General features: G+C 49.3%; 1 protein-coding gene across 4 annotated transcripts in view; it reads left to right on the top strand.

The window, feature by feature from the left end:
- The window catches only part of Bicral (BICRA like chromatin remodeling complex associated protein), a 90788-nt gene extending 80920 nt beyond the window's left edge, over positions 1-9868 (top strand). For all 4 annotated transcript variants that reach the window (XM_055613204.1, XM_055613211.1, XM_055613206.1 and 1 more), the window contains 3 exons: positions 843-937; positions 1560-1662; positions 6150-9868. In XM_055613204.1, coding sequence (XP_055469179.1) covers positions 843-937; positions 1560-1662; positions 6150-6931 — 980 coding nt within the window. In that variant the 3' untranslated portion in view covers positions 6932-9868. The remainder of the gene's footprint in view (positions 1-842; positions 938-1559; positions 1663-6149) is intronic.
- Positions 9869-17068: the final 7200 nt, after the last annotated feature.

Here is a 17068-nt window from a genome sequence, read left to right as displayed (position 1 = left end):
GCCCTGACTTGTTTTCTGTTTACCCGGTACCCCGGCCTATGAGTAAGGTTGCCGCTTGTTCCTAATGTTCCATGAGGGCGTCTCCAAATGTAGTACCTTCCTGTCACAGGGGCAGCATGGAGGGGGAAGCTCAGGTGACTATAGATGGGGGACGGCTTTGGCCCCGGTCTTTGCAGCATTCATGACATAGACCATTGCCGTCACACTAGGGCCAGGAGTAAGGTCCCTGAGGCCCCAAAGCAAGCCTAAGGTACTGGCTAAATTTCAGGAAATTGACAAGGTTAGGGACAGGGCCTTTGATCCAACCTGAGAACCACACTCACTCCTGTGCCTGTACCTGTTGTCTGAGCTCGGTAGTTGGGACTGAGTGCCACCCCACCTTCCTCCCCCTGCACGCCCTCCACAACATCATCTTCCTCCATAGCCACCCAGGGCCTGGATCTCAAGGTTGAATGCTCTCTCCTCATACACTGGGACTTCCTGGGAGGGCTGGTGTTGTAGCTTTCAGAGTCAGCGATAAGTCTGTGAAGATTCTGAGGAAGAGTGAGTTGGGAAATGTGGCATGACCCGCAGGGCATCACCAGAGGACACAGTCCACCTCTGTCTCTTCTTGGCTTGTCTGCAGCAGCTATTACAATATGCAGTTGGCTTCCTGGGCTGTGTTAGAGTGAGTACCGCTACCTCACACAGTGCAGGATGGCTGGGTATCTGTAGGATGCTTGAGAAGAGGCTAATCTCAGAGGAAAGCCTGTACAGATAGGCAGTAGGGATGAGTCCGTGTCGGTCGCAGGGACAGAGACCGCTCGATGGCTGATTCTCTCTTACTGTGTTTTTTCTTACAGTGGACGATGAATTTGAAGAAGTTGCCACTCAGCTCCTCAAAAGGACCCAAGCTATGCTGAACAAATACAGATTCCTGCTCCTAGAAGACGCCATGGTAAAAGTGTGCTTCCCATCATGGCTTCTTGAGCTGCTCAGCCGGCCCCAAGGCAGAGAGAGGCCCAAGGACTGCCACAGCCAGAGCATAGTTTATAAAGCAGAGATGTTTACGGAGGAACACTGCACACTTAGCCAGCACTGGAAATGGCAGCGCCATGAGTCACTGGCACCCATTTCTGATACAAAAGTTCTGAGCCATCATAAAAGACTACCTTGCCAGGCATGGTGGCGCACGCTTCTAATCCCAGCCTTAAGGAGAAAGAGGCAGGTGGATCTCTGTGACTCCAGGGCCAGCCTGGTCTGTATAGTGAGTTTGCAGCTAGCCAAGGTTACATAGTAAGACCTTGTGTCTAAAACCAGCGCTGTCATTGCAGCAGGGCTACCCACACGGAGGGAGGCTGTCCATTCAGATGATGCCAGCAGTCGGGAAATGTGAGGCCAGCCCAGGTTACGTGTGACTTTGTCTTATAACAGCAGCAGATGTGATAGCATCCTCTGTGTGTGGGTGGAACTCTAGAGAAGCCAGACAAACTCACGTCTCGTTGCTCCAGTTAGCGCCCAAACACAGAGGCCATTACACCCCATAAAAGCATCCAAAGTGACTCCTCTCTCCCTTTCAGAGGATCAGTCCCTCTGCTGAGGTGGTGATGATTGACAGGATGTTCAACCAGGAGGAAAGAGCTTCCCTGTCTCGGGACAAGCGCCTGGCGCTTGTAGATCCTGGTAAGAAACGTCAGGGTGCAGGGAGGGGAGGGCGGCTTCCGTAGTTCTTGGCAGTGTGGCCTCTCCATGTCAGTGTGAACAACCTGGGTGATCAGAGGGTGAGCGTGAGCTAACACAGCTGAGAGCAATATGCGAGTGTACCAAGACTGACTCCAGTCTTCAAGATCCAAACTAGAATTTTACATTCAGCTGACTGACAAGTTTCCCATTAAACTTCCAATCCTGCCTTCTTATCTTTGAGAACTTGTTTTTGTTTTCTTAGACAAGGTCTCACTGTGTAGCCCTGGCTGTCCTGGAGCTCATTATGTAGACCAGGCTGTCCTTGAACTCACAAGGCCTATCTCCGCCTCCCATGAAAGGTGTGAGCCATTATACCCAGCTCCAGATCTGCTCTTTTGAAATTTTTATTTTAATTTCTCTCTACTCTTTTAATTGTATGTACGTGGCAGGTGTATGCATATGATTGCAGGTGCAGGTGCCTCAGGGGCCAGAAAGGTGCTGGACCTTCTGGGCTGGAGTTGGACGTAGCTATGAGCCTCCTGAGGGGATGCTGGAAACTGAACTCAGGTCCTCTGGGGGAGAAGTGTGTTGCACACTCTGACCTCCTAAGCCAGTCATTGCTCAGACCCTGAGTTGTTAATTGTGTTTGGGGGAGGAGGGCAGAGGGCTAATGTGCACTTGAGTTCAGGTGCTGTGGAGGCAGAGGTACTGGATCCCCTGGAACAGGCAGCTTTAAGCCACCGAACATGGGTGCTGGGAAATGGACACAGGTCCCCTGGACCAGTTCATGCTCCTAGCTGCTGAGCCATCTCTCCATCTCACTCCTTTTTAAAGACAGAGTCCCACCAATGTGTAGTCCTGGCTGTCCTAGAATTCGCTTTCTTGATCAGGCTGATCTCAGACTCCCAGCCATGGGAGGCTTAGGCAGGCAGGAAGATTGCAAATTGCAAGCCACCTTGGGCTATGAGTAAAACCTTGTCTCAAACAAAAAAGTGCTGAGAGAGGAGAGGATCGGAAGGGAATGGGGGTGTTTTAGGGAAAATTGCAGTCATGCACAGTTAGGAAATGTTACTCAAAACCCATGATTTTGAGAGCTAATTTCAAAATTAATTAAAAATAAAGTTTTGGGTTAGGTATTTGGCCTAGTGGTAGAACACTGGCCACACAAGGCCTTATGTTTAGCCCCCTGGACACATACACAGAAAAAAGGTGGCACATACTAGCTATTCAGGAGATTGGCAGATGAGGCAGGGTTTTGTGTAGTCCAGGCTGGCCTTTAATCCTCAATCCTGCCTCTGCCTCCAAGTGCTGGGATTACAGGCACTGATCACTACACTCGGCTCAAAGGCGTTTTCTAAAAATAGAACAGAAAGGCCAGCTGTGGTGGTGCATGCTTTTAATCCCAGTACTCAGGCAGAGACAGGGAGAAACCTCTGAGTTGGAGGCCAGCCTGGTCTACATATACATATATATACATGTATATGTATATACATATATATGTGTGTGTGTATATGTATACACATATATGTACCACATGTGAAGGGTTGTCTACAGAAGCCAGAGACAGCTTTGGATCCCTTGGAATTTGAGTCACAGGCAATTGTAACCATCCATGCATGCGCGCGCGCACACACACACACACACACACACACACACACAGGTGCTGTGAACTTCCCTCCTCTGGTGGAGCAGCAAGCACTCTTAACCACTGAGCCATCACTCCAGACTCTACAGTTTTTAACCTTGCTACAGTCTTTAGAATATTTGAATACATTAGCTTCATGACTGGCAGATCATTCTCCAGCTGTTTCACTGTCGTTTTCCTTTGGCTTTATTCTCCTTCCTCCAATGTCTTGTCTTTTTGTTGTTGTTCTGTATTTTTTCTGATCCCACTGTTCCTCCCTCTTCCCCCTCCCCTAGTCTTCAGAAAGGGGGAGCCCTCCTCCCCTACCAACTGACCCAAGCCAATCAAGTTTCATCAGGACTGCCTGCTTCCTCTTCCTCTGTGGTTTGGCAAGGCCGCCCCACCAGGGGGAAGTGATTGAAGAGCAGACATCAGGGTTCATGTCAAAAACAGCCCTGGTCCCCTTACTAGGTGACCTGCACAGAGACAGAGCTGCCTATTGGATCCGTCTGAGCAGAGGGCCTAGGTCCTCACCATGCATGGTCCTTGGTTGGTGCATCAGTCTCTACTGGGCCCAGATTCTTGGCTCCATGTCCTTCTATCCCCCAACTCATCTATAAAACTCCTTGCACTCTGCCTAAGGTTTGGCTGTGTGGCTCAGCATCTTCTTCGATCCCATGCTGGGTGGAGTCTTTCAGAGGACATCTATGGTAGGTTCCCATTCTATTCCCTTTCTTCAACCACTTCCTGTGTCTATTCTGTTTGCCCTTCTGAATGAGAAGTATCCCTGACTGTCTGGAACTCACTGTGTAGACCAGGCTGACCTCCAACTCTGATCTGCCTATCTCTGCCTCCCAAGTGCTGGGATTAAAGGAGTGTGCCACCACCACCCAGCTTTGCCTTTTTATTTTTTCAAAAATTTATTTATGTATTATGCATACAATATTCTGTCTGCATGTACACTTGACACCAGAAGAGGGCACCAGATCTCATTACAGGTGGTTGTGAGCCACCATGTGGTTGCTGGGACTTGAACTCAGGACCTCTGGAAGAACAGACAGTGCTCTTAACCGCTGAGCCTTCTCTCAAGTCCTGTCTTTATTTTTTAATTTATTTAATTTTATTTTATGTGTATAAGTGTGAAAGTGTCAGATCCCTTGGAACTAAGGTCAGAGACAGTTGTGAGCTGCCATGTGGTTCTGGGAACCGAACCCGGGTCCCTTGGAAGAGCAGACAGTGCTCTTAACCACTGAGCCATCTCTCTAGCCCCCCTCTTTATTTTTTTTAAACTTTTATGTATATGGTTGTTTTACCTATATGCGTGTATGTGCACCACATACATGCCTGGTGTCCACAGAGCCCAGAGGAAGCCATCAGCTTTCCTTAAGCTGGAGTTACATACAGCCATGAAACCATGTGGATGCTGGGAACCAAATCAAAGTCCTGTGCAAAAGCCGTGCCCCTGAGGGCTGAGCCAGCTCCCTGTATCCCTGTTTTTCCTTTTAATTTCTGTTGTTATTTTGGTTGTTTGTTGAGACAGAGTTTCACTCTGCACCTCAGGTTATGCCAGAATTCATGATAAAACTCAGACTGGCTTTGAAGTCATGATAATGCACCTGCCTCAACCTCCCAACTGCAGGGATTATGGGCAAGAGGCACCATGCCTACCTGTCCTTTACTGAGAGCTAAACATTAAGATTCTGCTTAGGCCTGCTTTGGCATAATACAAATACAGTTTGTGGATGGACGAGAATGGATGAGTCTGGAAGAAATACTTGCTTGTACTGGGAGCTCACAAACGGACAGCCTTAGGGGGTCTGCTTCTGCCCCTCTTTCTGAGAAATGGAAATCCCTGCCTTTGATAAATTAGCCTGTGGTAGCCATGCTCCTTGTCACAGCCCTCACAGGCAGGTGTCAATCAATGGAGTCCTCTTTTGCGTGTTAGCCTCTTTCCCTGTAGCTCATGTCTGAAGGGTGGTGAGTGCTCCGTGCGTCCTTCCTCACTTGCTTAACACTTGGCTCTGTCATGACAGCCACTACCTCAGGTCCTCACAGATGCTTTTTTCGTCATCCCTTGGCTCCGGAACCTGGCAAAGTCCAGCCCCTAATTGCACTCAAGCACAGCTCCTCCACGCCCCACTGTCCTTCCAAGCATTTGTGTGCCTTCTCGCCATTCGTTTGATGCTCTGGGAGAAGTACTGAAGCCCTCACACCTGTCTGTAAGGGCATCTGTCCCCTTTTGCCACCAAGCCCACTGCTCTGAGGAAGAAAGCAGGGTGAAGCCAAAACTTTTCTTCTTTCATTTGTTGGTTTGTTTTTGGTTTTGGTTTTGGTTTTGGTTTGGTTTGGTTTGGTTTGGTTTGGTTTGGTTTGGTTTGGCTTGGCTTGCTTTGGTTTGGTTTTTCAAGACAGGGTTTCTCTGCGTTGCCTTGGCTGTCCAGGAGTCACTTTATAGACCAGGCTAGACTTGAACTCAGAGATCCGCCTGTCTCTGCCTCCCCAAGTGCCAGAATGTGGGCCACCGTGCAGGCCCAGAACTTTTACTTTCATAGCAGTCAGTTAACAAAGAAAAATGGGGGGACAGGCTCATAGCTCACTGGATGCAGTGTCTCCTCTGCATGCACAAAACCTGGGGTTAGGCTTCCAAGGGGATGCTGGCCCAGAGCCCTGGCTACTTGGACAAGATGCCCCTTGGTTAAATTGCCTGTTTCTGTCAGAGGGGTTACACTGTGGGATGGGCGAGAAAATGAACAGAGGGAGGGCCAAGGGCAGGCCCTGCTGGGCCTTGGGCACTGCCCTCTGCTCCTAATCCAGAGGCTTTGTCCTCACTCCAGCACTAACGTTCATTCTGATTAATTTCCAGAGGGTTTTCAGGCCGATTTCTGTTGTTCCTTCAAACTTGACGAGGCTGCACCTGAGACACCATTGGACAGGAGTGACCAGCATCGCAGCAAAACCAGCTCGATCCATCAGGCACCCAGGGCCCAAAGCAGAGACCGAGCCAAGCCAGGCATGGCAGAAGCAACAAATCATGACCAGTTTCATCTAGTGCCTAACCACATTGTGGTCTCTGCAGAGGGAAACATTTCTAAAAAGTCAGAAGGCCACGGTAGAACACTGAAATTTGACAAAGGGGGCTTAGGCCAATACCGGGGTACGCCTGAGGACAAGGGCGGCCGGAGGGACCCCGCCAAGGCCAGTGGGTGCTCTCCGGGCCCCGAGGGCCACCGCAAGACCTTGCCCAGGTTGGATCATGGCTCTGAGAGCAAGCTCCCGGGCATCCTGGCCAGCTCACACCTGGAGATGCCATGCCTCGACTCCTTCCAGGACAAAGCCCTGAGGAATTCCCCAAAGAATGAGGTTTTACACACAGACATCATGAAAGGCTCGGGTGAGCCCCAGCCAGATCTCCAGCTCACCAAGAGCCTAGAGAAAACCTTTAAGAACATCCTGGAACTCAAGAATGCGGGGCGGCCGCAGAGCGAGCCCGTGGCCAGCGGCGCCGTGGACCTGGACTTCCCCAGCTTTTCTCCCATGGCTTCGCAGGAAAACTGCCTGGAAAAGTTCATCCCGGACCACAGTGAAGGAGTTGTGGAAACGGACTCCATTTTAGAAGCAGCTGTAAATAGTATCCTAGAGTGTTAATAGCAGCCGTCTCCCCCAGACCCCGCCCGGACCAGTTCCATTCTCCCCCGCAAAGCAAATGGAAACGTCTCCTGTCTCCAGCCTGCTTGGTCCTCCATCACAGGTTATTCTTTCTAATCTCGATCCTGTTCTTTTGAAGAGCAATATACGTCGTCGCGGCTGCAGGGAGACCCCTCAGCAAACCACCTCTCTCTAGAAAGCAGTCCGATTGGCCCTACACATTTCAAGTGTTATGAAAGTGCTTATGGCCATTGTCGTTCGTTTATCTGTTTCGTGGTTTGGTTTTTTTAGCACTGTCACTCGATGAGACCACAGTACACTTGGCCCCGGGTAAAATTTTGACAATCATAAGTCATTTCAAAAGAACAGACTTATTAAAGAAAAATCAAACAGGCCTGATAGAAGCTACTTTTTTAAAGAATTTCTCACTGCAGCTCCAAAGTAGTGACTTGGTTTTGTTTGGGGTCGGGGGGAGTTTGTTTGGGGAAAACCACATGACTCTTCCATGCTCAGCCCTCCGAGCAGTGGATAGCCTGTAGCTCTGCCTGGGACACCCCAGCCCCGGCCTAAGACGCCCAAGCACAGACGCAGCATTTGTAGGTCTCCCTCTTGACAGCCGAGTGCTTGTGCGACGCTGCTGACACGAAACCTGTCTAGTTTAGCTTAGCTTTGTTTTTTCCTTTTTGGCACATCCATGTTGAATTCTGTCTGGGAATACTCTGTTCTTAGTCCCAGGTGGACAGCTTGAAATTCTCACAAGCTGTTCAAGGCAGCGAGCTGGAGGCTGCCAGAGCCACCAGGGGGCTCAGTGTACGAAGCTTCGGTTTAGCATCTTTATAATTGGGTGAAGTCAACATACCCTGTTCGTTACTGTTGCTGAACTCTGTTTCCTTTCACCTCCTTGTGTCCTCTCCCTCAGCGAATAGCCAAGCATCAAAAGTGCTCTCACTGGAAAACTGCTGTAGTCTTTCCGCTTAAACTCCTTAAGGGGACTCTGGCCTTGTTTATGCTTCCTGTTTCTGAGAACAGTGGTCAACACTGCATCAGTCATTCCCAAACACACTAAACCAAAGGTAGCAGCACCCTGGAAGGAGAGGGCTGAGGCAGGAAAGGCAGAGCACACCCGGCCGCACTGTGGTGGCCCTCGGTCGCTGTAGCGAGCCTCCCTCTGTGTTTATTTAGCATCCGTTCCCCACTTTTCCCTCCTCGTGTGCCTGTCCCAGGACATGGTGTCTCTGTTGCTACTTGCGTCCTTCAGGTCGTAGTGACCGTTGCGGGGAAGCCAGGTCATGGTGCTGTGTGTGTGCACCCCTCCCGCCACACCCCCCCTGTCTGACGCTCTGAGCTCCGGAGGTCGCTTTAGCCACTGTCAGGGCTTGCTCCCTCTTCATCCCCCTGGCTGTACAGATGCGTCCATTGATTTCCTCCTCATTATATCCCCCAGATACAGCTGTCCCTGCGGTCATCATGTTGAGTGTTTCCTGTCCAGACTGGCCTGCAGTGGAAACGAAGGTTTTTGATTTTTTTTATTTTTTTTTCCCAAATAACACAGCAACAATCTAGGCATGTTGGCACACACCTGTAATCCCAGCAGTCAGGTGGCTGAGGCAGGAGAGTCATGAGTTCAAGGCCAGCTTGGGCTACCAAACACACCCTTGTCTCAAAAACAAAGCTAAACAAAACAATGGGAAAACAGCAGACTGTAGGGACCTTTGCTACCCGTCTGTCCACTGCATAAAGCAACTCATGAAACAGCCAGTCTTAGAGAGCAGTGAACCTTCTCCCGCCGACGGCCCAGCCAATCGAAGTAGTGAACCTGGGCTACCTTAGGGTCACCCCATTTTCCCTTCTCTGTGCCAATGCCCGAGTTGCCGCCTTCCTTCCTGTATTACAACACAATAGAAAAATGATGTTGCCAGTTAGAACTCTCTGTTCGGCTGCCCCAGGGTAGCGGCCCACCCCATCCCTCCCCTTAGAGCCTCATGGTCACCTCATTCAAGATGGCCCCTGGACGCCTGCACATGGCTACTAACGAATTACCTTAATATTGCAAATCAGTGGAATTCTTAAGAGACGAGAAAGGTCTCCTGTAGGTTGTTACCTCTCCCCTCCCCCCTCCATCCCCAGCCCTGGCTTTCCTTATGTCAAACTGTGGGCTCCTAAGCCCTGACGTTGCTCCCACAAATGGAAAGCCTAGAGTACCGAAATGAAACTTGTAAATTTTTGTGTCCTTGTATGTAAGTTGACTTTTTACGGAGGGAAGACTCTAGATAATGACAAATGAAGATTACAGATGTGTTTTGCTCCTGTGATTAGGTTACACATGGGTCGTGACTCATGTACCAGCCCCCACTGGTGAAGGAAGTGCTCCGCCTCAGTGGCCAGCGATCGGTGGTTCGGGTTCCTCAAGTCAGTTGGGTTCTAGAACTCGTGCCCAGTAACAAAAATCATTTCCCCTTTTGTTTTTAATCTGTTTGTTGTTGTGGAAAAGTATGAATTTGTTATTACGCATTAATTTTCTGTGTCCTTAAGTACTGCCTAAAGATGAAGCAAATTTTGAACTGGCAATTACGAAAAGGAAATCCTTTAGCTCTGGAGATTTTAGTAGACTCTGTTAGATTAGGGAGGCCTCACAGGCTGGCCGGCTCAGAGGACGGTCACTCGCTGTCAGTGTGGTGTGGGCTTTATTTGCTTAAATACCTTCATTTGTATAGTATGTCTCACTTGAAATTGCTTTGTATACATTTTGTAAAAATATTTATAAAATGTTTTGTAAAAAAAAAAAAAGTATAACAAATTGCAGTTTATTTTGTTATGTTGGATAAATACTGTTAAACCAGTCAGTACCTATATTGTTAATCCATGGTTAGGAAATGTTCAGTTGGAGATTACAAAATGAAACAACCATTGCAATACAGCCAAAGATTTGGGAAAATGTGTAACTGTGATTGTCTTGATTTTGCAACTAGGAATGGTTCCTGTCCCCAGAAGATGAGGGTAAGTGTTTGGTGGGAATTTGCTGCAGATATATTTAACATGATCAAAAAAAAAAAAAAAAGTAGCCTTCAGGGAGGAAACAGGGTCTCAGCTGATCAGCTTCCCCACAGAGACACTGAACAGAGCTGTGAGCAAAGTTTGGCCCTGCTGGTCACTCAGGTCCTTAGCTAAGGAAGGAAAAGTGGGTGGGGATTATTCAAATGATATTGGAGAGCCTTTGCAGGAAGGTTTTGTTTTGGTTTTTTTCAGGGACAAGGAGAAGGCTAAGGGATAGTTAAGATGATCTCATTTAACACTTCCCCTAAAATGAAGACCTTTCTCTTTGGTTCCCAAATTAACCAGATTATAGTGAGATCATATTCTGGGATTCTCTCTGTAAGGTCAGCTTTAAGAGTCCCTTCTGAGTACCTTCCCTCACAAACGTAACTAGACACAGATTTTTTTTTTCTTTTAGGGCTTAGAATTTCAGCAGTGATGGCACACACCTTTAATCCCAACACCCAGGCAGCAGGGGCAAGCAGGTTCGAGGCCAGGCTGGTCTGCAGAGTGAGTTCCAGGACAGCCAGGGCCACACAGGGAAACCCTGCCTCAAAACCAAAACAAAACAAAACAAAAAGTTTCCACTGGCACTCCTGGGGACTTAGTGTGTCTGCCCTGGTGTGATTGAAAGGAAAGGTTGGGCACTGGGGCTCAGTGGGTGGAATGCTAACCTGCTATGCTCTACGCCTTGGGGACTTAGGTGCCTCCTGCCCTGATGTGATTGGAAGGAAAGGTTGGGCACTGGGGCTCAGTGGGATGCTAACCTGCCATGCTCTACGCCCTGCCTTTGTCCACACTAAACACCTCAGCGTTGGGACACCTTGCTATAGCCGCTGTAGACTGAAACTGGAGGCAAGACAGGAGTTCAAGCTCATCCTGAGCAGCACCGCTGTGGCACCATGCCCCCCTGCTCCGTGAGACCCTGCCTCAGAATAAGTAACAGCAGTGAAAGCAGGCTAGCAGGATGCGGCTCTCATTGTCCTGCAGCGTCGTGTAGTAGGTAGATCCCTCAGTGTCGTCTACGAGGTTCCCTTGAGGTCGTGTTTCTCTTCATGCCAAGTGTATGGCTGTCCACAGGGCACATTGTCGCCCCCATTCGGGCCCTGTGCGTTAGACCTGAGTGGTGGCCCAGCATTTAAAATCACTGGCTGCCCTCCCAAAGGACCATGGCTCAGCTCTTAGCACCTGCATTGCACTGCTCAGAACCCCTTGTGACTGTAGCTCCGAGGGCTCCAATTTATCTAGCCTCCACAGGCACTGTGGGGATACACAGAAGCAGGTGGATCTCTGGGAGTTAGAGACCAGCCAGGTCTATCTACATGACAAGCCAACCGGGTCCCCCAAAATAAAATACTTAGAAAATAATACAAAGCGCTAGAGAGATGACGCAACAAGAAAGAGCAGTGGCTGCTCCTCTGTAGGGCCTGATTTTGACTTCCAGCACCCCCACAGCTCACAACCATTGGTCCCTCCAGTCACAGGGCTTGAAGTGGTGCATACCTTCAGACAAAAACGCCCATACACATAAGTAAAAAATAATTATGTGGTAAATCTTTTGACAGGGGAAGGCCCCAGCCTGAGGTAGGGAGGTTCACGTTCCAGAAAATGGCGTCCTGACGCACAGAGAGTCGCCAGTAGGTTACTGGGAAAGCACTTAATAGGAAAAATGGAAACTTCCTCTTCAGCCGGGACCGTGGCACAGCATGGGCAGAACCCTAGCTGTGTTGTCCTGTGGAGGGTAGAGCCCTGAACCCCAGGGTCTGCCTGGGCCTCAGCTCTGAATTCTCTTCTCTACAAGACACAGAGCTTCTTTGGTACCCAGATGAAGAGAGTTTAATCAGCAACCACTTTTTGTTTTTTTAAGACAGGGTTTCTCTGTGTAGCCTTGGCTTCCTGGACTTGCTTTGTAGACCAGGCTGGCCTCGAACTCCTGCCCTTGGGATCAAAGGCCTGCGCCGCCATGCTCCAGCCAGCAGCCACTTGAGCAGTTCACTGCAGCTGACACCGCGTCAGTGTTAGTGCTCAGAATGGAAAGGTATCCTGCCAGGCAGGAGCCGAGAAATCCCAGTCACACCACACCACAGACCTCACGCAGGAGATGTATTGGGAGAGACACAAGAGGGCGGCTGTCTCTTCTAGGGGAGAAGCAGCAGAGAACGGAGCAGGAGGCAGGCTTTACATAGAGTTTCTCGGGGTCGGAGTTCTCCAGGGTTGGGCTTACCAGAATGAGGACTTGGACAGGGTGTGACTAGCGTGGTGAAGAAAAGGAGAAGTGGGATGAAGACGGGAAATATCCAATTCCGTACTGGACCGTCAATTATCCACCAGCCAGAGGCCTGGAGCTGATTCTTACGTTTTCAGAGAGCCGGCTGGGGTTGTGGGATCTGATCTTTCACCATACCTGACTGGGTGACATAAGAGCAACACCTTTTATGTGTTTTATGTCTTCTTCCTACCTTAGGAAGAAGCAAAGGCCATCCTCTCTGCTGTTAGTAAATCTAATCTTTGCCAATTTTGTAGTACTTAGGCATCCAGTGAGTCTGTTCAGCCATGGAGGGGAAGGATGCTCTGAGCTACCTGTTGGAGATCCTGGATGAACTTAGAGGAAAATTGATAAGTAAATATCTAGGGAAATAGTCTGCTACTCTAATAGCCATGTCAAGGGGTTGTACCCAGGACTTTGAGAAAGGGTAGGGCCTGAATGGTTCGTTTGTCTTGCTGTGGGGCTGTGATCCCTGCGGTGGGGACTGGCCAGGGTTCTTCACCAGGTACCACCTCTAGTTTTAGGAAAAGCAACATCAGGACACAAATCCCTGCCCCATGGGGTAGGCATCGATAAACTTGAGTGCCTCCGAGGACTCCGGTGTGATCCTAGGACATTAAAGCAGTCTGTGATACTAAAGAGAGATGTGGGAGAGATACGACGTGGTAGTGATATTTGGCTTAGAGCAATTAATGAGCATCGAGGAGAGAGATTCTGTTCAGACAACTGGTAAGGCCACAAATGATGGTCATGCGTTTGACCCAAGAAGGACACACAACCAGCCTTCTCCAGAGCCATTAGGCAGAGCATCATTGAGTAACTGCTATGTGGAGGTTACGGTCTGAAAGGAGATGGTGTAATGGGGAGGGGGGATCAGTATTGTTCAAGAGGGGTGGTATAAGGGATTAAGGAACCTTGAAGAACACGGGACCACTTTTCTACTGTGTCTGTACCTAGGGGTTGAGAGAGAGGGATGTGAAACCTCTGTATTTTGATTGTGCCCGATGGGCAGCTGTGAGAAATACTATCATAAGTTTACCAATAATCCCTGTCTCCCATCTGGGTTGCCATGGGTTCTTAATTAGGATATAAAAGATCCTCCATTCCGCATAAAAGGTAGAATGTCTTCCTGAATATGCGTCATGTTTCCTACAGAACCAATAAGAGAAGCCTCCATTGTCTCTGGCCAACATCAGAAGTAATCTCTAGTTTAACCATAGAGAAAGCAAGCGTAGGAGACAGGCGTTTTTAGAAACTGATGTAGCTGTTTCAGGGATACGTCTCTCCTTTTGGCAGCCTGCTGATGAGCAGTCTCTAGACTCTGCCACAGGGGTGGTCTGGTTGAACCACTGAGTATTGGTTTCCTGAACCTTTGAAATCTTTATATAACGATACCTTAGACTACTTTCTTGTACCTTTACAACTTGCGTTTACCTTAGGACACTAACTTTTTTAAAAAAGATTTTATTTGTTTTATGCATGAGTGCTCTATCTGCACGTACACCTGCACGCCAGAAGAGGGCATCAGATCCCAGTATAGAAGGTTGGGAGCCGCCATGTAGCCATTTATCAGTGACGTGAGTACTTATTAGCGAGAGCGGTCACTGCAAAGCAAGCTCCTTTGAATCCTTTCGTTTTGCTCTCCTTTCTTATTATCCACACTCCACATTCCGCTAAACTGAATCCAGCGACCAGAAAGACCAGAGATAAAGTCTGAGCCCTGGCCATCAATGTAGCCATGGCAAACGGTGTTAGCAGTGGTGGCCAGCGGCTGGCAAAAAACAAAACCAATAAATACAGAACACAGAAAGCTCACATGTTCAAAGACCAGTCAGAAATAAAATATGCTCTGACCACCATGTATCCATGCAACTGAGCCTGACCCATTTCCTCTCGGCTCCTATGTTTGCCATAAGACATACAGACAGCAGAAAACACAGAACCACCTGCACAGACAAGACTTTTCAAACAACCAGGACCAGGTGGGCAGGCGACTTCTGCTTTTGCGAGGGCAGGGAGAAAACAGGGTCTTGAAGTTGGATGATGAGAGGAGGGGTGCACCTGGGAATTGATAGGTGTGCTGGATTGTGTGATTTGGAGGAGAAGGAAGGGGGAAAGCCTGCAGACAAGCAGATTGGGGGAGTAAGGAGATAGAGGTTCCCACTTTGGCCAAGAGGTCCCTTACCAACAAGAGGATGGGACAGGTGGGCACCAAGCGGGGAAGCTGTCTATAGAGGGAGGTCTAGGATAGCCAGGGCTACACAGAGAAAGTCAGCCTTGAAAGATAAACAAGATGGGAGGGAAGTCACATGATAAAAATCCATCCTTTCTGACCCTAGCAAAGATGGCTGTCAGCCACGTGGCTGCCCCCATCCCATCCATTTTAGCTGGGAGAACATCAGCTAAAATGGCAGCAAGCCACAGGTTTCCTTTAAGGTTGCCTATGCACAGACATTTAACTATCAACCCCATTGTTATGGGTTTTAAATTAACCCTTTTGTTGCAGATTGTACAGATTTGTTATTCATACCCAATATGCTTACAAATCTTGAGGTACTGAGTTACACAGTTGTCTTACAGATATCGAGATAAGATTTATACCTTAACAAAAGTTTTAGAGAGTTAAACCAAAACCCAAAAGAATATGAGATAAGGTGGGTGGGCCATGGCACAGGCCTTTAACCCAGGCTAGGCAGGTCTCTGTGAGTTTGAGATTACCCTGGTCTACAGAGTGAGCTCTGGGTCAGCCAAGGCTTGCACAGAAAAACCCTGTCTCAAAAAACAAAAACAAAACAAAAAACCCAACCTGCCAAACAAACAACCCAATGATGAGTAGCAACAATCCCCATTGGGAACAGTCTGTCCCTTTATTTTGTTTTGCTCCTTTCTCTGTCACACAGTCAAGTGGCTCACCTGTCATGGGACTGAGGTTTTGGAGGAAACCTTTAATCAAGCATGTTTGGGTCTAGAGGAAGTGGAGTAAAACCCAAGCTCTAGAACCAGCTTTTAATCAAAGTAGGACAACATAAAAGAACAACGGTCTTTCGCCACCAATGCCTAAAAGATAGCTGAATCACTGTAACACTGAATCCAGTAAACTGGGAACAACAAAGCTTAGAGAGAGGAAATGTCTGAGCCCTGGCTACAGCGAGAGGACGCTACGGGAGGGAGCTGAGACCCACCCGCCAGTGAAGCCTGTGTAAGAGGTGTGTGCCCGCAGCAGCCCTCCTACCCGGTCCTGCTTGAGTGCCCACTTTGCAACAAATTTACAGTTCTGATAAGTGGTAACTTAAAGATACAAGACATTTACCCAGTGTCTGAAGGAGACCAGACAAAACGAACAAGGCTTGGGGCGGAGAAAAGCGGAGCGCTTGGACGTAGGGAATGGGAAATCCCTTTCCATTTCCAGATCACTTGCAGTAGTTGTAAAAGTCAAAACAATATTAGGATCTAGGGTGTCATTAGGCAGCCAGTTGGATTGATTGTCTAAGGAGTATTGAGGCCAAAACTGATCACAAAATTGAACAGGTTTAGGGTCCTTCCTGTGGGGTGTCAGGTGGAGAGGCTGGAAGTTTTCTGAGAGGCATCCCAAAGGGGCACGAGAGGGTGCGGAAGACGCCATTCTCACGGATGAGAGGGGAGGCTGGGAGGGAAAATGTCACTGCAGCCTGGACTGGCATTCAGTGCATGCTCACCACAACCAGCAGGGGTCAGGGGCTTAGCCAGGCGAGAGACTAGGTCTCTTGTGAAGGCCAGAAGGTGAGTCTCATCCACAGGAAAGGGTGCTGAAGGGGCCCTCACAGAAGCCATGAGGGCACAGAGGAGCCATGGGATTATAGGCAGCTCCGAGGGGAAAGTGGGAAAAGAGGGCAGGAAGGGACGCAGTAGCCACGGGGCCTAAAGAAACTGCGGGTGGGGGGAGTGGGGTCAGGTGAAGAGGGCCAGTCATAGCTTTGAGGACAGCGGCTGGAGGCACTTTGGTTACTCCAAGAGTAATCAGAGGGTGCCCAACCCACCAAAGCGGAAACCTACCTAGCTGCTGCGGGTAGCGGGAGTGATCAGCGAGCCAGAAGGTGAGTTTAGTGCAGCTGGACCAGTGATGAGGGATAGGGTCCCAGTGAAGCTCAGGCTCTGAGGGGGGTGCATGCACCGGGAGAGCATGTCTGGGTTATGGAACTAATGTCAGTGTTGTGGCTCTGAGGGGAAAGGTATCCTGGCAGTCAGGAGCCAAGGGATGCCACAGAGTCACTCGGCACAACAGACCCCGCACAAGAGATTTATTGGGGACGACGGAAGAGGGTGGCTGCCGGTGTGGCAAAGAACTGAGCAGGGGGCAGCCATTACACAGAGTGTCTTGGGAATGGAGCTTTCCAGGGCGGGACTGGTGGGTTTTCAAGACCTGAGCTTGGGCTGTTTACTCTGTAGGGTGGAGCTTGGCCCCCTCAAAGAGCCCCTCTCCAGGGGCTGGGTCCAGCTGTTTGGGCCTTTAGAGTGTGTTGTGGGTGGATCCTGGCGGCTGGAGGTTCATCAAGGGCAGGGCGTGGCTGCTCAAGTGCCTTAAGGGGCTTCGGGCTTACACACTGTGAATAGCTAATGGGAGACAAGGCATAATGTAGACACAATCTTACCTCTGATAATAAGAAAACAGCAGGCCAGAATACGGAACTCCTCTTTTTCAACATTTTTTTGTTTGTTTTGTTTTTTGAGACAGGGTTTCCCTGTGTAGCCCTGGCTGTCCTGAACTCACTCTGTTGCCTCAAACACAGATGTCTGCCTGCCTCTGCCTCCCAAGTGCTGCTGCCACCAACCAGCTGACTCAGTTTCTAATTTTGGCCCTC

This window comes from Psammomys obesus, unplaced genomic scaffold (assembly GCF_907164565.1).
Source record: "Psammomys obesus unplaced genomic scaffold, mPsaObe1.curated_primary_1811, whole genome shotgun sequence".
Taxonomy (NCBI): Eukaryota; Metazoa; Chordata; class Mammalia; order Rodentia; family Muridae; genus Psammomys; species Psammomys obesus.
The sequence above is the reverse complement of the archived record's forward strand: the minus strand, read 5'-3'. Positions and strand labels throughout refer to the sequence as shown.